At 47.2% G+C, this 24751-nt stretch overlaps 1 protein-coding gene and 1 long non-coding RNA gene across 2 annotated transcripts in view; one reads left to right on the top strand and one right to left on the bottom strand.

Annotated features, from left to right (window-relative positions):
• Nucleotides 1-18616, bottom strand: part of FOXO3 (forkhead box O3) — a 95076-nt gene extending 76460 nt beyond the window's left edge. The window contains exon 1 of the mRNA XM_065632940.1: nt 17787-18616. Coding sequence (XP_065489012.1) covers nt 17787-18365 — 579 coding nt within the window. The 5' untranslated portion in view covers nt 18366-18616. The remainder of the gene's footprint in view (nt 1-17786) is intronic.
• A 1252-nt stretch (nt 18617-19868) lies between these two features.
• On the top strand, nt 19869-24472 carry LOC135987783 (uncharacterized). The gene is made up of 3 exons (XR_010606050.1): nt 19869-20018; nt 20136-20288; nt 24396-24472. It is a non-coding gene; the product is annotated as an uncharacterized LOC135987783 (long non-coding RNA).
• The last annotated feature ends 279 nt before the right edge of the window (nt 24473-24751 follow it).

Here is a 24751-nt window from a genome sequence, read left to right as displayed (position 1 = left end):
TGACAGCCTTATCTCAACCCATGGCATGTTAACTCAAGGTTGTTACCCCTCCTGCCTTCTTTCCTTACACACTGGGAAACGTGGAAAACAAACTAAAACCACAAAGGACACATGGAAAAGCCTCAATGCAGTACAGATAGGACAGATTTTTCTGATTCGCTTTCAATTTCTTCACTTTTCTGTTTATCTCAGACACTAAGTGATATGTACAGGTTCTTGAATCTACATAGGTTGCCAATTTCTAACTGGTGTAGGCTTCAATACACGATGTGCAGCATGGAAAACAAAAGTTATTTAAACTTCTCCACCCTCCGCGAATGCATAGGAAAGCCTCGGCTGGCAGCCAGCGTGCTGCAGTACTGACACAGTTTCTAAAAGCTACAAACCAGCCCCCAGCATGAATTGCTGCAGAGACACTTACCTGCACTTTAAACATGTTCATTTGATTTTTTTCTGAATGTGCAGAAAGCACACAATGTAAGAAAAAAAACCAGTTTTAACATGACACAGAGCTGCACAGTAATGCTCCATTCACGTTACACAGCTAAAGCTTCAGCTGACAGCACCGGCTACATGACAGAAATACTCCATCAAGCCAGTGCTACGGCTCTGCAAAACTGTAAATGATTACAGAATAATGCCCTGCAATCAAAGAACAAAATGTGTGCTGCAGACTAATCACTTTCCAAGATGGGAAAGGAAAGATAGGCTTGAGAGATAAATCTGGCTGGGGTGTTTATGCAAGCGTATCATGCCCCTTAGTACTGAATGTCCCAGAACTTACAGAGGAAGTAAACAATGTGCTGGGGGGGTGTATGGGGGGTGTGTGAGGGGTGTGCGTGTGCCCATGCTCACAACCTGAACTAGGACAGCTTGTGAAATATGCCTAACTTTCAGTTATGAAACACTAGTGTTAGAGGTCCCCCAATCGCCGACTATATTGCTACCGTCCAGGAAAGTCTAAAACAAGGGCCCGTTTAGATAAAGCCGACACTTCTCTTCGGCATTTCAAACTTTGCTACAAAATTCCCCGAGGATGCCCACAGACTCCTGAGCCCTCTCCTCTGTGTCCCTCAGCACCAGACACTGCATTAGAAGGGAGGAACTGCAAGCTCTTCTGGTTGGGATTCACTTCTGGAGGCGCGCTCCGGCAACCTACATTTTCGGTGTTCCTCTAGCATATAATCACGCTGCTTTTGGCTGCTTAAGCAATGCCAGCTTTCATGCAATCCTCATTTTTTTGTGTAAACATATTTACATTTGTAACTCCTAACTGGCTGAACACTACACAGGCATTTTGAGGAAAACCCTACCAGCACTTGAATTAAATGCAACGCTTTGACAGTCAATTATCAATACACTAAACAACAAACCGGCTGAATTTGGCGGGGGGGGGGGGATGCATTTCCACAGAGGTCTCCCAGTGACTTCAGCAACTGTGTGAGCAAGGGCTAACCCGAGCAGGGATTCGGCTGAGCAGGTCTGGGAAAGCACCAGGCTGCAACTGGTACAAAACCCAAAAGCCCAAGAGGGAAACGGCCCTAAGCCTGACCCCAACCTCGCAGAGCGAAAACGCGTGGCTCAAAACTTGTGCTGGTGATGTGGGGTCGCGGCACCTTCATCACCTGCGAAGAGGCACATTCACAACCTGTGAGGCCATAAATTAAAGGCGTCTGAGCGCACTGCACCACGGCTGCTCCGTGACACCCGGCTGCCGTGGCTGCAGGAGAGGCCGACGACCCGGATTTAGACCTGGGGCTGCACATGAAAACCGACAGGTTTCCTGGGAATTCCCTCTGCAAAAACTCATCGGGGGCCTGTGTCGCAGCAGCCCAAGTTACAAAGGTGCCAAGTTCCCTTGACGTGATTCAACACATAACAAAAAAGTTACAAAATCTCTATGCGAAGAGTTTCTGTTGTCACCTCTGGCTTTGGAGGAGGCACAACACAGCAGTTCCTCACCTGAGGATGACAATTCTACAACAAATGTGTATTTCCACACAGGAGCTGATAAAAAAATTCCCGAAAACTAAAGTGAAATACAGTGTCAGGCTATGCCCTGCAACAGTGCTGTGTACAGGGAAAATACTCCACAGAAACCAACTATTTAAGGCCCCTCTTCCCTGCAAATATTTGGCTCTGTATTAAAACCGATTAACAATAATCTACTAATAACAAGACTGTGATGTAGCTGCAAGATTCCCCTAAAGCAAAATCCTGCCAGTGCTAGTAATTGATTCGGCAACGTGCATCAGCTCAATGGCACAGGCGTCTCCAATTCTTGCAAACATTACATCCACTCTAATTCCCCCCCAAGGTCACCACAACCATCAGAAAAATCCCTGCACACCATGACCCAGAGAGCTGTGACTAAACAGCTGTTATCAATAGCCTGGGAAACTGAAGCGCAGTCTCTGAAAGGCATCAGCCACCACCAGTGAACCCCTCAGCCGACCGAGCTGCTGAAATAGCTTGGGGAGCACTGGCGGACAACAACCCACAGATGTATCTTGTGGGAGAGGAATCAGGGCATGCCAGGTTCGCCTTTGCACTATTTGTTGCAAGGCCTGTTTGCACGCACTTTATTGCAATAGAAAGAGGAGAGGCCACCCTGTTACCTGATTAAAGTTTCGAACTTTACCACGACGGAACACGGGACTCACGAACTGCGCGCTCCATGCATAAGCTCTTTAAAAGGTCAACATAAGGTTATTCACACCATTAAATGACTTGATCTTAGCACCAAGTCTATTGGAAGCTGCCTCCCGGCCAGGACAGAAGCTAAGTCGCACCAAGTAAAAGCAGCAAAGGTGTCTGTCCTCCCATACTCCAAGGCATCACATTGCTGTTTTAAGTAACGATTCAGTAGGAGTTTCTCAGTCTAATTCTGATAACAAAAAAAACCTGTGATCGGCTTCTCACCCATATGTGGAGGCATTTACCAGAATCATTAAAGACTAGGCATGAAGTTAGCAGCAGAGGCAAAAGATATAAGGAAACTGGGGAGCTATGTAAGGAAAAGGCTCTTTACATTTTCTAGTCTAAACACACGAAGTCAGAGGACACCTACTAGAGGATGGAGAACATGGTGTTACTATGGACTGTATACTTTCATGTCTTAGGTACTACCAGTGAGGAACTTGTCTCTTCTCACCAATAGGATAGGAAAAAGGAACAGCTGCTCACCATGGAAATGAGAGCAACTACTACACATACCATTAAATATTTTAGGGACAGCTCAGTAGCCCTATGAACTGTATGATCTCAGACATTGTTTGCTGTCTAGTGCAGGCCACATCAAAACAGAGATTGAAGTCTCTCTAAGGCTGGATCCTCCAACTCTTACACGCATGAGCAATCCCTCTCTACACAGTATCAGCAGAGGGAACAGGACTACTCGAATGACTAAGGATTTGCACACCAACAGCACCAGGACGCCTTACCTAAGGGTGGATTGGTTAAAAAAAATAAACAATGTTGTAAATTATAGGTGGTACTCTAAGCCCCACCTACACCTCGTATTGTCTAACACTTCCTCTTGTAAAACCCTGTTCCCTGTTGCTAATAGCTTTGCAAACCTGAACTGAAACTGGGACTAGAAACAGGATGAGTGGCCTGGGGCAGACAAGACATGGAACATAGGGAATCCTGGGGCAAGGGAAAAATGTGGAATAGGGAGATGGAAAAAAAAAATAAACAAAAAAACCCAGGCAAGCCGGACAAGGAGAGGAGATCTGGAAACAAGAAGAGGCGGCCACATGGGCAGAGGGGTGGGAGATCACAGGGAAAGGAAGGAGGGATGCATGGAGCAGGACTGAGAATCCCAGGGAAGGCGGCTGGGACAGGAGACCGGGGAGGCCAAGGAGTTTGGGGAGGTGAGAAGAGGATGCAGGGCTGGGGTGGTACCCACCCGGGAAGCCCATGGATGCTGGAGAGGTGAATGACACCCACAAGCACGCCAGGGAGCGTGGTAATTCTTTACTCAGAGCTGAGTGCAACAAACATGGCACAGGGCCCACAGAGAGATCACGGGGGATGAGCCGAAATCCTGAATACCCCTTGAAGCATCCCGCCCGACAAGGAGGCTGGGAGCGGATGGAGTGTGTGACCTCGTTACTAATGAGGGTGTCATAGCCAGCATGAGAAGTCATTTCAAGTGTTAGACGCAACTTTAGTTCTGACATTTTGTACTTCCTGAGCACTTGACTTTTATATTGAAACAAATTTTCAGTGTAGATTTTCGTATAAATGAAGTATGCTCTTATTTAGTACTTCTGCTCAGCACTTCACTGAATAGTGAGAACTATCCACACAGATACTTCAGCGATCTGCAGTTAATGGTCAAGCCACATAAAATCCAACTTTCCTACTCCCTGTCTGCTCCTGGAAAATGGGAAGGGCCCATCACTGGCATTGTCTGAACCCACCCGCTGTATCATGGTGCTTCTAGGGAGAAAGCTGCTGGCCCATGCACACCTGTATCCACCTGGAAGAATTGGTGGTTTGATACCCGATACTGTTTCCTGCAGAAAACAGAAAATAAGGAAACTATCCTCTCTCAGCCCATGCAGAGATACTCGAAAAAAACCTCAAACAAACAAACAAAAAAACCCCAACCAAAACAGAGAACACACCACCAATAACCATCCAAGGAAAATGTCAAATCAGAAACCAGGCACTCAAGACTGGATAAATTTCGTAAGATGTCATGATTCAACTACAATTGAAGGAAATCCATCCTTAATTTCTCAAACAACTGCTATCATACTGTTCAAGAAAATTATTTTTCCTTCAGGCTGAGGGGACATCAAATCCACACTATTTCTCAATTTACTAGTTTTTTCTTCTTTTTTTTTTTTCCCCTTCCATTAGAGAACATAGTCATTCCGCATGCTTAGTATAAGCCTGAATAAAAAATTACACGTGAGAAGCTTTTGCCAGGGTTAAGTCCTGACACAGCTGTTGGAAAAACCCAAAATGAACATTTTATCCTGGCCAAATCAGTGTTCTTTTCACTATTTATACTCTTGGATCCAGCAGCTGCAAGTGACGCTACAGGTCATGTTGTCCTAAATGGATGAAGAATCTGAGCACCCTCTCAAGTTTTGCAGACTTGTTTGTACTTCTGTTCTCCCTCTCAATACTTCACAGTGCTGCTGCATGGATGCCAAGTTGCTCTGAGTTTAAGTAGGATACCAAACTCTGGTCTGAACAGGTTTTTTCAGCAACGATTTTCCATCTTTAAAACAACAACAACAACAACACCCCACTACCACACTATTTTCCCTGCTTCCATTTTTCAGCACCATAGGATCAACACTGGCTGCTCAGTTGATAATACCCCTCTTTATTTGAAGTTATTTTTCTCCTTTCACCACCCACATTCATCTGGGATTTATTCAGTATTATTCTGCCTGACACCAGTCCAAAACAGTAAACAATTTCTGTAACAGCACAATAAGCAGAGCGGACCCTAAGAGAGGTGCTTCGCAGTCTAAGAATCCCCTTATGTCACACCCAGTTACATACCAAAAACAATGTCAAGAATTTGTAAGGATGTTAGATACGGCTGTGCCTTTAACAGAACAACTACTCTGGTATCAGGACCAGCATTTTACAAGCAAGGAAATGCTTCTGCTGTACTTTGGCCTTCTGTCATCAGAGAGAGGTGGAGATTTATGCCCTTTCTCCTTCTAAATTAGACTCCTTCGGTGCCCTATTTTATATTCTTCCTGACAGGTCCCTATTTTGTATTAAAAAAACCCCACTGTCGCTGCCTTGCATAGCAAAGAACCTTTCCAGTCGAAAGAGAGAATTCCTGCCACTGAGTCAAGCGGCGAGAGGTAACTGCGGTTAAAACTGCGAGGATACAATACTTTGCCCAGCAACATGTTCATTTCCAGAAGGATTTCATAAAATTATAATTCACTGTCCAGAAAAAGACTAAAACATTAAACATATTATACTGAGAAAGTTAAAATAGGTCATTCAATCAGTGTTATTCCCCCTTCATTTCGAACATAATACAAAGCAGTTAAGCAGTTTCTCTTGCAATTACCATCATCTTTGTCTCCTCAGTGTCTGAAATACACTGGAGATATGGAGCTGCTCTCACTGCACAGCAGCCCAGGCCCTGCTCCCCACTATCACCGACTTCTCAATAAATATACAGAGGTGAAATCCTATCTTCAACTATTTCAACTATGATAATTGTGTGTTTGTTTGTTTGTTTCTCCCCCCAGTTCCCTGGTCTGTCACCTCAAATGAGAGAATTCTTCCCACTGACTAAAGAGGAGTATGGATGCGCTCAGGAAGAATCCCAACATCTCCAACTGCTAATGCATGACCCACTCCACCCTCTGACCAGGAGGACCTGCTACCTGGCAGAGCCCTGAAGAAGGTGAGATGGAAACAGCCTCCCTGGGGAACAGCAGGGTTTGAGAGATCTTTCCTGGATGTGAGAAATCTGACATATGCTTCAAATGCATTTTAATTTAGAAAAAAAAAAAAAAAGTAGTTGGGAAGATTTTATTTATGTTTCTAATTAGGTAAACAGTATGCTTCTTCCACCTGCTCCAAGCTATCCCACTGGGGCCAGCAGACATCAGATGTCTATGAACATACATCAGGTTGATTTACTTCCCACTGCTAGTTCACAGAATCTTTCCTCCTCCCAGCCCCGCATGCCACTACCTCATGGCCTACACACCTTCCCTCTTTTTTTGTATGTAAAATGGCCTCACTACTGATTTTCAAACACCTTCATAGACACACGGCTCCCTTTTCCAGAGCTTTCTGAAAAACAGCGTGCAAACCTTGTAGTACATTTTAATCACAAGTATTTCTGCTGTGCATGAACCAGGCTGTAAGAGCAATGGGGCAAGAAATAAATCTCAACATGCATGGGAAGTGAGAATTACACTGTCAACATAATGATGAAAATAATATTAGGTTTGGAGCTTTTGGCTGCTACAAAAACTAGGCTGGAAACCTCCAGCCCAATGCATGCAGAGCTCTGACATGATTTCCATATGAAAATTGAAGACTTTAGATGTGACCCATTTATCTGGGCCACATATACGGCTCAGGCTACATAAATGCAGAAGCCGCTTGCACAAGATTCACAAAATGCTTCGGAGATTTTACAGCTCCTCTGTGGCAGTATCATTCTTGGCGCCAAAGCTGTTCTCCTACAAAGGCATCGCAGGACCAGCAGCCTCCCATTGTAGGTCTTGATGAATAGTTAAAGAAGCACCATTCACTCGGAAACCTGACGTATCAGACAAATGGTTTTGAGTTCCCCCATACAGTGAAACTTTTAAACACAACAGATCGTGTTGCACAAAAACAGGGACAGCGGCTCTGTGTGTCTCAGCTTACAAGCATCTCAGGACACGACTTGAACTGGCATCACCTTCTCCTACGAATTCCTGGAAAAAAACATTCTTTGAAAATTAGTTAAGGTCCATAGCAGTTTTGCAGAACAAACAGTGGGCTATAGGCTTTCAGAAAACCACATTGCTGCTCTCAACACAAAACCAACCAGCAGAAAAGGTGATAATGTGGGAGCCTGTGAGAGTCTCACACAAAGACATTCTTTGTGGAGCACTGTTCTCACTTACTAGATGCCAAATTCTATGTACTAAGCATATCTAGAACTTTATATATGAAACTGACAAATCCTCCATGAAGCACTAGCAAATATATTTACACAAGATAGGGGTTCACTGCCTAACTTCATAAATACCTACGAAGTCAGAAACTTCTGATCTAGATTAAGTCTCACATTTTAAGGCATGTTTACACTGCAAACTTCATGTGAGAAAGTAGGGCTAACTTTGGACATAATGTGTCTTTAGAGAGCTGAAATAGCTGCTTGAAGAGCTAGCGTGGAGAGGAAAAAAAACAAATACAGCAGGTTTTAAGAGCACTGACACATAATTGGCATATATATCAAGATAATTTAGTCCACATTCTAGATAAAATAAATATGGTCTGGAAGTCTTGTCCTAAAATTATTTCTTTAGAATAATGTATTTATTATTCTTCATTCTATTTTGGAAAAAATGCAAAAACCAACACAGTAAGCATGAGAAAACACTAAGTTATAAGAGCAAATCATCTATACCAGGGGTGTCAAACTCATTTTCACTAGGGGCCACATCAGCCCTGCGTTTGCCTTCAAACGGCCAAATGTAATTTTAGGACTGTATGTAAATGTAACTAAAATTGCATTCAGCTCTTTGAAGGCAACCGCGAGGCTGATGTGGCCCCTGGTGAAAATGAATTTGACATCCCGATCTACACTTGGCTGTCTAGACTAGGAGAGTAATTTGTATTAGAATATTCTTAGGTAATTAATATGTTTTCAAACAAAGCTTTGTTTATTTAAGTACAACACTGTTACTAACACTGTCTGGTCATGCTCGGTCCTCATCAGGAGTGCAGGCTCAGCTGCAACCAGGATTTTAAGCACTGCTGGCTTGAGTCTTGCTTACATTAATGCAAACGCACGCTGCTGCGGCACAGTAGGAGAGTCCCACTCTGCTGCTTTAACGTGGCCTTTAGCGGGGACAAGAGTCAGACTCTGCTTTCTTTACTTCATTTACCTGTGAAAGTTGCGCTGTCATAAACCAGGCTGCATACGCACAAACCAGGTTTTTTATTCCCACTACGAATCACTTTGCGCTGAGCAGCCGCAGCAGCTGGGAGGCAGAATGAAGCCCAAGCAGACACGTATCCATGTGTTTGGGTGCTCCTCTATCTGCCGTGCCCCAGCAGACCAGTCTCCATCCTCATTAGCCTCCTGACTTATCTGCTGCCTCCCACTCCTCTGGGGTCAGGATAAGCAGATGTTATCTCCCCGTTCAAGTGCTGGCATCAAGCCCAGACCTGCCCTTTTCTGCTCTCATGACTCAGGAGCCAGCAAACATACCAAAAACTTTTTTGCTAGGACTGCAACCCACCCACTGGTCACAATGCTGGGTGTCCCCATGGCCTCCACTGCTCTCCAGGGAGAGCCGAAGGTCTGGGAAAGCCAGGGATGGAGGGGTGGGTTGGCCTGAAGGCACTGCCGGGCAGAGGGCTGGGTTATGAGCAGCCTCCAGGCAGACCCAAAGCACAACACAAAGCACAACACAAAGCGTGAAGGCAGCCTCAGAGGCAGGTATCAAAGGAGAACAGCACCTCCAGCAGCGCTTCTGCCCTCATTCCGGAGCTCTCGATGGGATTTTGGCACGGAGACGTCAGCACAGACCCACCCTTCACCTCATCACAGGCAGTGGTTGAAGGGACGCAGAAGTGGCGTGATCCAGTGACTCAGCCCATGGAAACGCACCTGACAGCCCGCAGCACTCGGGGTGCAGCAGCCAGAAATCGCACAGGCAGAGCCCCACACCCACTGCCAGCAGCTCCCTGCCCCCCAAAACTGGCAGGCAGCACTCTTGGGGAGACCTGAAGGGCACAAGCTGCAAAGGCTCTGATGACAAGTTGTTGGTGCCGCACGTCATCGTTCCTCGCTTCAAGTGGACCTTCCTCCAGCCCTCTGGTAATGATCCGCAGGCTGCCCCTGCCCTCCTGTCCCAACCCACATCTCCTTCGCACGTCTCTTTGCACATAGTGAGCAGCAACTTCACCAGCGGCAGAGAAATAATAAAGGAAAGCAAAAGAATATGCTGCCAAATAAACATGTTCAAGTGAGAACCCAGCATTTCATAAGTCAGCTCTTAAGTGCATAGCATGTTGCGATCGAGCAAGAAATCCATTCAATTCGTTAGCACAAGTCTGCTATAAGAGCTAATTTTCACAAGGCATTTCTTTACCAATACAAATCTCCAGAAAGGCATTTCTCTGTCAGTGAAATCTTACAAAGGTGTTTTTATATCAGTAGAAGTATTTAAATAGCCTTTATTTTTAATAGGTACCAGCATACAAAGAAAAATTCCCCAATAAGCAACACAGAGTTACAAACAAGACACCAATGCTGTTATCTCCTGACCTGCCTCAAATTCCCTGCAAAGCAGCACAACAAGCATGTCGGTTCTTGAGCCAACATGCAAGGGGGGTGGCCCAGAGAAAGGCCTCTGGCTTTGCAGGACACGACCGGCTCCTCCTGGACCTCGCAGTTAGGCACAGCATCGGGAGAAAGCAGTCTGGCAAAAAGCAATGGCAACACAGCAATGCTCTTCTCCAGCCCCACTGCAAGGCAGGTCCCTTGCTATTTCTTCACAGGGATGAGGCAGAGCACTAATGCAACCTCCTGCTTGTTCCCAAGCCCTTACAGTGCCCCAAAATTGCCTTTCACCAGTCCTGTAGCTCAATTGCCTCCACGCTGCATTCCCAGCTAAAAATGCAGGGATACTCTGCAATGTGCCCTCACAGTTACAAGCCAGCCCTCGGTTTCCCACAGGGGCACCTCATGTACCATGCAACCCCCCCAGCTGGTGTTACAAAGGGAAGGGCGGAGAAGGTGAAGTAGGACACAAAGTCCCTGGAGTCTCCCAAGAGAGGAATGAGGAATTGAGGGATGGAGAAATGAGGAATGGAATTTTTTTTTTTTTTAATATTGGTATTTGGAAATTGAACGAGTGCTCTCTGCTTGTTACTCCCCTCATCTCTCAGGTTTTAGACTAATGACCTGTAACAACCTCTGCACAACACATTGCCAGGAGATAACAGCGATACCACAGCTGATGAATACAGTAAAACATAACCTGCTGTTGTTGAAGACCATGCTCTGCTCCGGCAGTGGTGTGCTCAACAGCTGTGGGAACCTCAAGGCCCACCATCCTTGGCCATCTAGAGCTGAAGACGCCCTCCCAGCATGCCCCAGCAACTCCTATGCACCCCCTCCAGCCTTGCACACCTGAGCTCTTCCAACCCCTCCGCCCTAAAGAGGACCTGGGGACACATCACCACAGGCCTCTGGATCTCCCTGCAGCTCCTGGCAAGCTGAGAAGCACAGCTGTCTCAATCAGAGGGGCAAGAGCTATACCCACTGCTAGCAAAAAACACTTGGAGACAGGCTGGTTTGCTTGGAAAAGCCAAGTCGATGCTGAATAAATGTCGAATACACATGGGTAAGGAGCTGTTGCCTGTCAGCGATGCAATGGTATCCCACACACACAACTGAAACATCAGGAAAGTGGTACAGCCATGCAGAGAAGCACGGGATGCCCCATCCTGACTTCATCTGAAGCAAGTTAGAACAAAACACCTCACTCCGAAGGAAAATCCCCTTCTGTAGACAAGCCACTTTTTAATAATAAGTGCTAAATGGACTATTCAAGCAGGTAATTAATGTTAATTAACATATGTCAGGCCATAAATTGGCTAAATGCACCTCATTTTCCAAGCTTAGTGTGTGGCAATGCTCAGGAAATTGTAACAGAAAAGAACAGTCTAAGTTTGCAGAAGCACAAAAAAAGAGCGAATAGAAGGTTAAGCTTAATCTTCACTTAACTCATGGTGTGCTGAGCCAGCACTACTGAAAACTGAATGACTGTGCACATCACTTGAGCACTTTATTTTGCTCCTGAACCACCGCGCTACGCACGTATTGTCAGCCCCAAGAAAAGCCACATCAAAAAAACCCTGCAGCTCCCCGAGCACCGTGTTATCAGGCAGGCCTTCATCGGGATGCTCGCTACGTGCTGCAGGACCGGGATGTGCCTCCCGCCTCGGGACCTGGCGAGGCTGTGGCCCCTTCCCAGCGCTGACTTGGGAATCGTGGGGTTTTGTGGCAAGGGGAAGGAAAGAGCTGCAGGAGGATGCTCAGAGCTCACGCTCCTCCAGAGAGAGTCTGCCTCAAAACGCAGAGGGCCTCATGCCTTTAAAAGAAACTAACACTGCCATTTTGTAACCCTGCCCTTGGGCATGTTTTCTGTGCCAGAGGTAGTAGTAAGGCTTTTTAAAGAGTGGGAGAGAAACAAGAACATGCAAAGATTTTAGTCTAAGTAACAACTTGCATTAGGAAACACACTCAGTTTCTCCCTTGGCAAGCCGCCACTACGCTAAGACCCACTGTAATTGCATTGCAAATAAGAAACAATCCTCACAAAAGATTTTCCATACTTCCACGCAAAGTTGTTGGCTGCCAAAATCTCGCAGGGGCACCTTTAGGACGCTGCCACCTAGAGAAATGCTTTTGACTATTTATCCGCAGTTTTCCCCTATCTCCAAGAAAATCCCTTCGGCCTCTCTTGGAACCCAGAACACTCACCGTAATTTTCTGTGGTGGTTTCACCCCATGCAAGCTGGCTGAAAGCAACCCGGCCGCCGCAGGGGGCCGTGGAGGGGCTGCCCCCACCCCAGCGCTGCCTGCCCTTCTGCAAAGGAGGCCACCGACTCCGGGTTCCTACTTTGTCCACGTCAGTACAAAGAGCTTTCACAAAACCACCCGGCTAACCCTAATCACTCGCCTTTCTAAATGCACCAGCACGTGCCCAGCCGCCCCTAATCTCCCAGGATTACAGCAAAGTGGTGGAGCACCACCAAAATGACCCGAATACAAAACGGCCTCGCATGTAAGACACCGCTTGCTTTATCGAGACAAAACCGAGCAAAGGCAGGACGTCCAGGGCGGGAGCGCCGCGACGCCTCTCTTCCCCAGCCTGACACTCTCAGACAGTGTTTGTTTGAGCCAATAAAATACAGCCGATATAAAAGCCACTGTGGTGATTTAATTTTTATTAGCATTAACCACGTACTTTCAAACGCACAGGTAAGTGCAGGAGCCAACCTCTGACTCTCAAGTTTTGTATTTTAAATATGCCCAAATATTGACACTAATAACCTATTACATCCAACACCTATGTTGCATGACTGTTTTAGGTAACCTGACTTGAAAGAATTGAGGAACATTGATCCCACTATTTGTCATGCAGGTCTACCTGACGGCGGTACTGTCCAGCATCATTCACTGGAGATTTCCCAATTGCATCAAAAGTTAAGTTTATCAGAGCCTGTGACTCTTTGCAGCTGATGACATTCACCAAGGCGATGTGTTTGCATCTGTATTTAACAAGTCCTTCAGCGGAGGTGCTCCTCACTGTCACACTGTGGATCCAACAATGTCAATGATTCTGGAAGAACTGCTCAGACTCTCTCTCCTCTAATAGCTGTCACCTGCTTGCACGAGCTGGGGAAAAGCGAGACCTTTGATGTATGTTACAGATATAAAATAATAATGTGTGCTAATATCTACACATGGTTTCTACTGGAAAGTTTAAAAAGTAATTTGTTACTTCAATACTAAAGTATACTCCTCTTGGATGCAAGAGGCACATTATCTAGCGGTTTCAACTCTGGGGCTGGAACCACGCATTTCTTTATGTTGCTCAGCACAAAATTCACTTACAAATGTTACTGAGTATTTTGTTAAAGCACAACATGGTAAGGCTTTGATCAGGTAAGATGCTTAAGCAGTAAGTTTAAGCATGCAAGTAATCCCAGTGAAGTCCCAAAGACCCATTCACGTGCTTAAACCCGTGCTTGCTTTGGTAAATCAAAACTTAAAATAATCAGACTACAGCTTGTAACTCAAACCCTTCTGTACGGAGCAACAAGGCAGCTCAAAATTGGGGGGGGGGAAGTAAGAATATGATAGAAGGCTGGAAAAAATATTCATGCTAGCGGCTAACTTGGAAACTAAGTCTCTGTGGGGGGAGGGGGCGTGGAAAAAGGAAAAAAAAACCTGAAGAAAAAATTGGAACTGATGCAAACTCCAGTTTTACACTGCCACTCCTGATAAAGACACTGTGTGCCACTCTGAGGAAGGAGAACTAAGAACAACAGAGTGGTGTTGCTTCCTTCCCACATCCTTTGCAAAAAGATGATAAAAAAAGGTCCAACACATCTTGTGTATCGGCATCTGGCTAACAGATTTAGACATCTGTCCACATCACTGGCAAACTTCTCAAGTCTTTTCAAGTCTCAATAATTACAGCAAAGACTTGTGCATTTGCTACGCTGAAGGGACTGCAGCCCTTTGGTACATATTGGTCAATAAAATAAGGTAAGGAATGATGAAATGTCCACGTACGAAGTTTACAAAAATACTCCCTCCAAAGTAAATATGCCCGCAGCTAGTAGTCCTCTTTCATCAGGAAGATGAATGCAATAGGTGTAAAACAAACAGGCCTCTGATATTTTAAAAAAAAAAAAAAAAAAAAAAATCAAAGCAGATCAGCTGCATTTAAATTTGGGAATTGCTGGTATCTGTGTATAAAGGACCAGATTCATAGTCTTGCCGTACTGCTCAACAAAGAAGAAAATAGTCCCCCTAGTGTACTCTTCACGTCGAAAAGACTGTTTCACAAGATAGTGCTGCAAGAAATTACAAAATAACATTATAGGAAGAGATACGGAAGTACTTAAGCTATAATGAAACTGGGCACCTCTACTATAGACACCGACACAAAGATATTTCTGTTTTATCTTTCAAAGTTATTAAGTGAAGTGAGTTAGTGCATCCTAAACGTTTTTAGGGAAAAAAGCTTGTTTTTTAAGTCAGCACACTAGTTTGCAACTGCAGGACATCCACAGAGTAACGGATACCCGAATTTGGAAAGACGGGATGATCTGACGATCGAGGAGCTCTGTGGAAGTACCTGCAACAGCTGCCTGGCACAGTGCATGCCACAAGGGTGAAACCAGCTCAGCCTCAGATCTTTTTCTCCCCTCCCCCAAGTGATGATAAATATAAATACCGACCCTCCATAAGTATCCTAGACAGTAAGCGGATATTGAAGCACACACCTAAACCCTTCCCGGTGATTTGGAAGTGTACGGCAGCGTCCGCAGCGCGCCAGCTCTGCAGCGATGCTCCATACACTACTGCCCTAGTTAAGCTGCCGGGCAGCGTTAGGTTAGTGAACATCCTACCCGAGCCAGGGGGAGGGGGAAGCAAAGAAGATTGTTGGGGTGTAGGGGGGGTGTATTGGGAAAACCTTATCTGAATTAGCGGAAACGTAATATATGCCTTCTTAACCACATCTGAAATATTCACTTCTGCTTTAAGGCCCTAGGCAAAAAAAAAAAAAAAAAAAAAAAAGTTATAGTTGTAAGGTTAATTTATAGCTCTTAAAATAATTGTTTTGAGGAGTATAATCCCAGCTATGTTTATGGATTATGGTATTCAGCACATCTCGCTGGAAACAGTATTAGTATTTCATATATAATACATAAGAGAATAAAAATAAGTTGTCTTCTTCTCTTTGTTTAAAATGACAATTTCCCCACTCAGTGCCACAGCAGAATTTTGTTAAATGTTCTTGCTGCCTTCAAAGATGAATTTAACTGTGTAAAATTATTCTAAATTAAGACAAAAGCCTTCTGATACAGAAGTATCTTCTGTTCATTTAAAATCTCAGTGTAACTAGCAGTCTGAAAAAGTCTGATGTGAAAAGTTGACATTAGTTCCTGAAGAGTTGTATTCATCACCTGTGAGGGAAACAAAGATTATAACAACATATAATGTGTTTTAGCATCGGGAGACTAAGATGGAGTCTCCATTTAAGAGTGTTGCCTCTGCACAAACTAATTTATGTTCCAGCCAAGAAACTGAAACATTCCTCTTCTGAATGTATATGCATACATTAAAAGAAACTCTAGTCTTGCTCAAGAATTAAATTTTGCAGTTTTGGATGCCTGACAAATTATTAGCTCTTGACCTCTCCTTTGCCCCTTTCAGTACGCCCCTACCACCACGCACAACTGCACCCACCATTAACACCATCAAACCCCTCACCCTAACTTCCAGAGACAGCTCACACTCATTAAAGAGGCAGAATTTTCTGCTACCAGTGTGCTCGCATCTCCTGAGAAAGGTCATCCCAAAGGCTTGTGAGAAACTTCTGAACTAAATTATATCAGAGAAATCTCAAGGGATCCAAGTTTTTAACATTTTAATTAGCTCCAAGTACCAGTTAATGCTGCTGAGCAAAGGAATCAATATCAAATTAACAGTATAAATTGTCAGAAAAATTGTGACTGTATTAAGCATACTAATCTATGTAAGCACTTTGCGTTATGGCCCAGATTCTGCTTCTGCTGAAGCGAATGGGAGTTTAGCCACCAAATTCAGCCAAAACAATATAACCCCCATTGTTCACTAAATCTTCCTTTGAATTGAGTATCGAGAATTTACTGAAAAGTCAAAGTATCAGATAAAAAGGCTGGATTTGTCATAGCGGCTGACATCTAAAGCCACTGCTTCTGCATGAAACCAAACAACTTACGAAGGCACAGGCTGTCATCGGAAGATGTAACCCTTTAACACACTCCCTGTCACACTTGCAAAGTCAGATCACAATTCAACACCTAATATTGAGGCAAAAGCTGTAAAAAGGATCAGTTCTTTAAAAGCTTTGTCTTGAATTAGCTATGCCACTGATAAACTTTGTATTTATATTTTCCCCAGCCTGAGATAAGTCTGTCAGTGAAATGCTTGTACAGTGCTCCGTTTGGAAGGTAAAAATCATAGAGCTGCACTTCAATTCCTACCAGCAAGTCCTGCTCAGGCTCAAAAATACGAGACAGGGCTGCTAATACAAAACCTGCCAGAAATGTTTCATCATACAGTACACAAATTGGTCAGAAATACCCTAAGTTGTCCCCTGATCCAAAGGTAGAGCAATTCAAAGAGGAAATTTAATTTCTGTGGAACACAACAAAACTTCCCAGCAAATTCGCCTTCAGCCATCCATTCAAAAACTCAGTCTCGGATGCTGCCAGTATCGGCCCTTAGCAGCAACTGAACCATACCGGGATTTCCCTCTGCAAACAGTTATCGACATCAAGCAGCACCTGCATTTCTCTACAGCTGCAAGTACGTGACATTTTGGTGTCCGACACACACTAATAGATGGACATGGAAAACGAGGAGAAAAAAGCAGTTCTGGAAATTACTTCAAATGCGCTTTACGTGCAGCACCAGCTCCTGGTAGGCCTTATTAGATTCTCAGAGCAAAACCCTGCCTGCCTGCAACGTGCTTTTGCATGCACTAAGTAAACAAACCACAAAACCAGATATTTTTTTTTTTTTGGTCTCACTTATTAAAACCGTAGTAATCTTAGCTGCTAAGTGTCACAATGCTGGACAGAAAATGCTCAGATATACAAGGTTTATCAGTAGACGGTGCACTCATACACTGGCACCGCAAGAAACCCAAACCAAGCGTTCCCGTGGCTGAGCAGCCAATAACTCCACGCTTTGATTAACTTTATGAAGAAATGTCAAGACCCGAATTTCCCTCTATTGCCTTTGAGGAACGTGTGGGAAACCACTGGGGTTTTTCTGACACAAATGACACAGCCCTTCTGTATTTGAGCTTTGAGACTCAGCCCAACCTTGCATAAAAGCAACTCTGCTTATTTCCAGCACGAGTTACACCGAAGGTACCTGTAACTTCAAAAACGAAGCAAAGCCTCACCGTTAAATTTTTTTTTTTCTTTTCTCTTTCCCTATTCATGTGCTTGTGCACCAGAGACGCCAGTTCTGCTCCAGCGTCTCTCATGCTCCTAGAGTTAGGAGTCCTCACCGCTTGCACACCGCAACAGGAAAGAGACAGAACTTCTCTGTCCCCCTCCCTTGAAAAAAAAAAAGAAAAAATCTACATAAAAGCAAAGGCGACAGCGCGACTACAAGCACGGCCAGCAGCAGCACCCGGCCGGCTGCCGTTGGGGAAAGCCGCCGACGTCCCCCTCCGCGGCCGCCTCCCCCGCGGGCCACCCGTCCGTCGAGCCGGGCGCGGTGGGTCCGCCGCGGCCCCAGGAGCCCGCCTCACCTTCCAGCCGGCCGAGCTGTTGCTGTCGCCCTTGTCCTTGAAGTAGGGCACGCAGCGGACCATCCAGTCGTAGATCTGGGAGAGGGTGAGGCGCTTCTCCGGGGAGCTCTCGATGGCGCGGGTGATGAGGTCGGCATAGGAGAGGTTGCCCCACGCGTTGCGCCGCGACGAGCACTTCCTCGGCGCCGCCGCCGGGCCGCCGCTCAGCCCCCCAGCGCCCGCCGCCGCTGCTCCCCCCGGCGAGAGGCTCGGTCCCTCCGGGCCGCCCCCGGGCAGCGGGGCCAGCAGCCGCGCCGCCTCCTCCGGGACGGCGGTGGCTGTCGCCGCCGCTTCTCCCGCGGGGGTCGCGCTGCCGACGGCCATGGCCGAGCCGCCCCCCTCCTCCTCGTCGTCCTCCTCCTCGGGGATCATGGAGGCGGCGTCGGCGGGCGGCTCGCCGGCGGGCTTGGCGGGGCTGGCCTGCAGCTCGGGCCTCTGCAGCGGCCAGGTGCAGGAGCGGGGGCGGCTCTGCGGCTCGAACTCGGGGTCCAGCTCCACGTCCAAGGGCGAAAGCGGGGCGGGGGGCGACGCCTCTGCCATCTTGGCCTCTCCCGCGGGCGGCTGCGGCGGCGGCAGCGGGGCGCTGCGACGGGGCGGGCGGGCGGCCGCCGACCCCGCTCCTCCTCCGCCGCCTCCTCGGTACCGACGGGAGCCTAGCAGGCGGGGGGCCGGCGGGCGGGCATGCCGCGCTCCGCTAAGGGCTGGCAGGCTCTCCGCTGCTGCACCCCGAACCCCGCTCCCCGCGGGCGATGCGCACGCCGGAGCGGGGAGGAGGGGGGGGAGGGAAAAAAAAAAAAATCAGATTAGGAGCCGGAGCGGCAGCACAGGGCGGGCAGCGTCGGAGGCGCCCGCGGCGCTGCCCTCCGCGCCGGCGGAGCAGCGGCCGCTCTCGCGGTGCGTGTGTTTGTTTATGTTTCACTCCATGCGAATGCAGAAGTAGCTCCAGCGAGAACCGCGCTGTATCCAGCTGGGAGCGGACCTTCCCCACCCCCCCGCCCCCGGCGCCTCCGAGCTTCCGCAGATTATCTTCCCTTTTGGGGGGTGGTCTTTTGCTCTGTCCCTCGGCAGGAGGGCAGGGAGAGGGGTCCTTCAGATTACGCCGAAGACTTTTTGCTGCTTCAAAACGCCCTAAAGAGAGCTGAAGTCTTAGCATACATCCAACTGCATACTAGCATAAACCTGTCACTTTGCGGTGTCCCCCAAGCCACACGCAAGCAGCCCCCCAAAATCTCACAGCCGACGGAGCAGGCGGGCGGGAGAAGGCCACCCCGGGGCTGGTCGGTTTAAAAAAATAATAATAATAATAAATCCTTCTTCTCGCAGGGAAAAAGCAAACACAGCAGGAACAAATCAAATCGCCAGTCTTCCAACAGGTCCCGAAGCTTTAAGCCCTCCCTAGGGCTGCCCAAGAGAATAGGTTTTGTTCCAGCATCAACACCACATTCATAACCTCCTTGCTCCTGCTGCTGCCATCTTGACAGTTTTTCCCCCCTTCACTCAAGTCATTTAAAAAGCGCAGGCAGAAGAGGCAGGGAGAGCCACATCGGGAGGGAGGCGTAGGGAGGAGAGAATCAACAGCAACCTCCACACCGGCAGAAATCAAGATCCGAATTCACGGGAGGAAGAAGCAACGCTGCTGCATGGTTCCTGCTGCTCCTGCGCCTTCGGCTCCGAGGAGCCTTCCCTTTAAAGGCGAAGGAAGGGAAAGCGGCAAACCGCCCGCTCCCTCTGCGAGCAGCCGGCGAGAGGCAAGCGATCCGCCCGCGCCGAGCCCGCCTGCCGCCGCAACCCGCCCGAGCAGCCTGTCACCCTGCTCGCCGCCGACTTCCACATCCCTCCTCCTAACAACCACCGGCAGCAACACAAAGTTATAGACACACGCAGGGAGCCTCAACCTAACCGCACGGCACGGCGCGGCCCGCCCACGGGCGGGGGACGGGCGGTGCCGCGCAGGGGCCGCCCCGACGGGGCGGGGACACTGAGCCGCGCCGGGCCGGGGGGAGGCGGCGGGGCTGGGCAGGCTGGAGATGCCGCTGGGAGCAGGTGGGGGAAGCGGCTGGCCGCTCGCCTTCTCTTAGCTCCGCAGCAGCACCTCCTCCCCGCCGGGGCCGTGCGTCCCCCGCCGGCCTGGGGCCTGAGGGCGCCGCCCGGGCCGCGGGAAGGCGGCGGCGGGAGGAGCTCAAATCTCCCAAAGTATGCGGTAACTCTTTCCAAGGGTTACATTAGCCCTGGCTCTCTGCACTTAGTAGAATTTAAACGGCAAAAATAGACGCAGCCGTCTCACTTTTCCCTACCTCTTCTCTTTGCCAGGCCCTCCTGACCAGGAAGGAGCACAGCTCCGGAACTTGCCGCCTGCGTCTCACCGTCAAACCAGCTCCGGCAGTCACGGCGGAGGAATGGAGCGCTGCTTCTTTTCTGACTTGCTTCCGCTGGTCATAAATTATTGGTGCAGGAGTTATTCTGGTAAACTTTAAATTTGGAGTCCAATGTAGTCATTTTTTTTGAAAACTTATATTCCGTCTGCTGGTGATACGGGAGCATGTTGCGACATGTCCACACGTGAATGTAATCCCACTGTCCTTCCCCCTCGTAGGCCGTGCCCTGGCACAAAGCCCTCCAAAGTAGCTCATTTGAAGACATAATTACAGGTTGGATAAAGGGGTGACCCACAAAGCCAAAGAATATAGAGCTATTAATATAAAGACATTACATAGCAATGTATATGTATCAGTTCTCACCTAGCTTTATATCAACCTAAACTATGGACTAGATTTAGCACAAAAATAGTGTTGTCTCCGATACCAGATACAGACAACTGCGTGTATTGAGAAGTGGGCGTGCTTCTGGAGGATTGCTATGTAGAATTAGCAGACAAATTGAATTATTCCTGATTTATTTAGCATTGTAGGCAAGCAATGAGATTTGAAAACCATTTGGTTTGATTAGAAAACAGCAAGGCCCTGATCCTGCATGCGTTACACGTCCTGCTAAGTAAGGGCTAAGGCCCTCAGGGTCTAGTTAGGTTTCAGATTCAAGTGGCACTCAAGTTAGGAATAGTTCGGCATGATTTTATTACAAGGGACAGCATTCCAGCATGCATACAATTAATCCTCAGTTATCTAAATATAGTAGGAGACACTGAATTAATCAGAACGAATGCAGGTTCGAGTAACGGAAATAATTTTCACTGCAGCTTCATTTTGGGTCATGATGCTGTCATGCTAAGCCCTGCCATGGCTTTTGTTGTAACGTGACCGCTTACAGGAATGCAAGGCAGCTCAAAAAGACACCAGCTACTCTGCAATTGTGATACTGGTGTTCACGTGTATGATTTAGCAGTTGGTAGAGCAGGAGAACCACAGTAGTATTGAAGAGAGCCAGGAACCAAGATCAGACAAGGCCATGCACGAGGAGAAGATGCTTAGTCCAACACCACACCTTCGGGGAGCCTCTGCTTGTGGCTTTCAGCAGTTAGCCAGCAAAGGCTGGCTGCAAAGCTGTGACTGACACAGGCCCTTCCCAAAACATGCTGCTGCTTGGGGCTGATTTTGACCAGTGCAGAAACCTCCCCATGGAGCGCTTCCTTAGGTCCCAAGGTTTGAGGGAAGCATAGCACTTTGACCTTAGACTGAATTACAAGCTGCAAATCTAGTCCTAAATGATATTATCATCTTCATTTATTTATTTAATTGGCATTGCATTACTCTACAGGCATTGCCATTACATCTCATTGTACTGGATGTACGTGGTAAGAAATGCTCCACTCCCTGGCAGAATTGCAGTCTAAGTAAGGCAGGCCAGGGCGGGAGAAAGGAAATAAGTAAGTAGTAACCCTATTAAAGAGATGATGGACTGAGGCACTGAGCAATTACATGACTGTGCTGAGGTCATACAGGAAGCCCATGTCAGAACTGAGAAATAAAACTAGATCTCGTGAGTGCCAGCCCTGGGCCTTTACTGCATGATTATCTGCCCTCTTCAGAATTCACTGGTATATCAGCCGTACAGCCTCTATCACATAAGTCACGGTACCAGTTCTTCACAGCTCCACACGGCATGCATGATATTGCGGTTTAGAGGTAGAATTAAAACCACAATATAATTGTTTTGACACATTTTACTTACCAAATGTGCGTGCACAAAACAGAGCCCTTCTTATGGCCATTCTGTGGCTGGGCCTACTGAAATACATACAAAAACTGATCAAAATTGAATCTAAAGCTTGCACGATTTCCAGTCTCTTCCTTTAAGTACTTTAATACCCCTAGGGTGGGATTTTCAAAAAGGCTCCGTTTATGGGAGTTTTATCACTGACTTCAACAGGAATAAAGTTAGGCCAGCCCTGAGGCCATTTGAAAGCCTCGCTCACTTATTGTGCCTACTTAGACTGTGAGCGTCTCAGGGCAGCGCTGTGTCTTCCTCTGCATCTCCTTTTATCTACTATCCCTGCTCAAGTTTATATTGAGAACACGTGTACCTACCACGATACCTGATGATATGGATCTGGCAGGGTCACAGTTGCTTTGCAGCTCCGAGTTGCCTCTGCGGGTGATCTCAGCCATACACGGACCACACAAGACCCATGAGATGTGGGGCCTGTGGCATACTGCTTTGGGGAAAGTAACGTTCAGATGACAGCACTCTGCATGGGAATCCTCCTAAGTGATTTTTGCATGGAGTTTAACTCTTTCGAGCTGCTATGTTCAACTACAGCAGGCTATCACCAGCTCAGTTTTCATTCTCATCCTTCCCTTTTGTCAATTTAGAGCATCAGCTTCCCATAAGATAAGAGTGCACCAGTTCACGGTGGTAACCGAGATATGGTCGCTCCTTCATTCTGCTATAACCCACATTCTCCTGAGCTGGTAGCTAGAGAAGTGTAAGTCACGTTTCTGGCTTTGCCTCCCCTACACAAATATCTTACTGCAGAAGCAAGGTTGGAGCTAGAGTTGTATGGCGGGTAGGGGACGTAGAACTTCTCCTTGTCATCACATTATAGAAATCTGCTGTGTGCTGCCGCCCAATAAAACAATGTTATATTGCCGTTACATTAAACAATGGCTGCATTGTCTACAGGGACTTCACACAAACAAGTATATGACGGGTAGTTGTAAGCCACCTGCAGCCCCATCCCCAAGAGGTTTGTGTCCACTGCAATAACCCTCCCAGCCACCCCGTGAGAGAGCGGCTCCCTGAGTGTATTTTTGTTCTTCTCACAGTTCCCTACTATGTTCTTCAAACACAGACTGGGCAAAGGGCAGTAGGTTGTGTGGCTGATTCAGAGCAACCTGTGTTCTGATTAGAAAGTCAAGTCATCTATAAGCCAGCCAACTTCATACTTTGAGACTTTAACCTGTCGTGCCAATTTGGCTAGAACGGGCTAATGGATTCCACAGTTATTGCAGGAAGACGGGCTGACTGGCAGGTAGACACAGAGCAAGGGTTCAAATTGTGCCATGGAGACATGAAGGGTTTGCCAAAGATGGGTACAGAGTTCTGACTATAAAATTTTCCTCAAAGTGATGAACAGCAATTTAAAGATCAATTGAAGTTGGACTTCAGCCTGTGAACTGGCTGACTGACTGCTGTAATGGAGGGAAAGCAAAGGAAGAGAAGTGCAGTAGCAGAAGGTAATGATGATATTACTACTGTGGAGAGAAAAGCTCTTTCCTCAAGTCATCTTGACAATTTGGGGCCTGAACCCTAAGGCTGGAAGCATTCAGCTCTGTATACACCTAAACGTGAGCACCCACTGCTGAGGAGTCCTTGACCCATTTCTGCACTACATACAGTGCCTACAGTCACTGACATTAAAAAACAGGATCACCTTTCTGGCAGAAACAATGTTTACAATGAAACCTCCAAAAAAACTGGTTAAGTAAGGAGCTGTGAAGCTGAGCAAGTGGGAGAATTCAACCCTGTAGCTTCAAATTGTTATTAAAGCAGCCTCACATCTGCTGAAACTGCTTTGCCAAGGCTCACCGAAAAGCTGCACCTTGTAGGCCAAGAAAGACTCTCAGTTTCTCATGGATAGAAGTAAAAGGTTTCTAACAGCATTTCGTACATTTAATAACAGCCACGAATAGCAGAGCATAGCAGTGTTGCCAGCTCTGTCCGTTTTATTTATGAGTCCTGCAATACTGGTGTTTTCCTGAAATCCCTGTTCTTAAAGTTCCATTAAAGGAGCATCTCAGCATCCATTTTAAACCAATAGCCAAATTCCTGATGCGCCATGGATGTGACCCAAGCACACTCATGGCAGGAAGAAAGCAGGGAGGAAAAAAGAAAAAAAGAAGCACGCATATTTTAAAACCTTTTTAAACGTGATTTTTAAGCTGACATTATGCTACTCAAAAGCTTGCATCATAATTTCTAAATACTTAGGAATACATGCAATTATTGCATTTATATCATTAGGGTGAAATGAGTCAAACTGCTAAGATCCAGCAAGAAACGCCACCTTTTAATTCAGGTTAGATGATACGAAAGGATTTAATCTTCACGACAGCAGTTTCTGTTAATGATTCAAGGAGACATTTAGTCATCTCCCCTCGCCTTCTGCTCCACCAGGACACAGACCCCTCCGATCCCTGTGAGGACAGACGGACGGACGGACGGACGGACACCTCTCCCGCTTGGCTCGGACAGGTCCGTTCTGCCCCGCCACCGACTCCTTGTGCAACCCGGGCATGTCACTTAACGCGTCCCGGTTACCCCATACGGCCTTAATTAGACCCACTTATCGCTTAATTATTCCATTATTATAATTTAACACCTTCCTTTGCCCACACACCGGTGGGCAGTGGCCCCGCGGCGGGGTTACCTCAGCGCGGGGGCGGCGTTAACCGGCGGTCGGGCTGCATGCCGCGAGCCCAACGGCCGCCAGACGCTCCCCGCCGGCGGGACGCGGCGCCTGCCGCTCGGAG

Source organism: Caloenas nicobarica, chromosome 3 (assembly GCF_036013445.1).
Source record: "Caloenas nicobarica isolate bCalNic1 chromosome 3, bCalNic1.hap1, whole genome shotgun sequence".
NCBI classification, from domain to species: Eukaryota; Metazoa; Chordata; class Aves; order Columbiformes; family Columbidae; genus Caloenas; species Caloenas nicobarica.
This window is presented reverse-complemented; position numbering and strand designations above follow the sequence as displayed.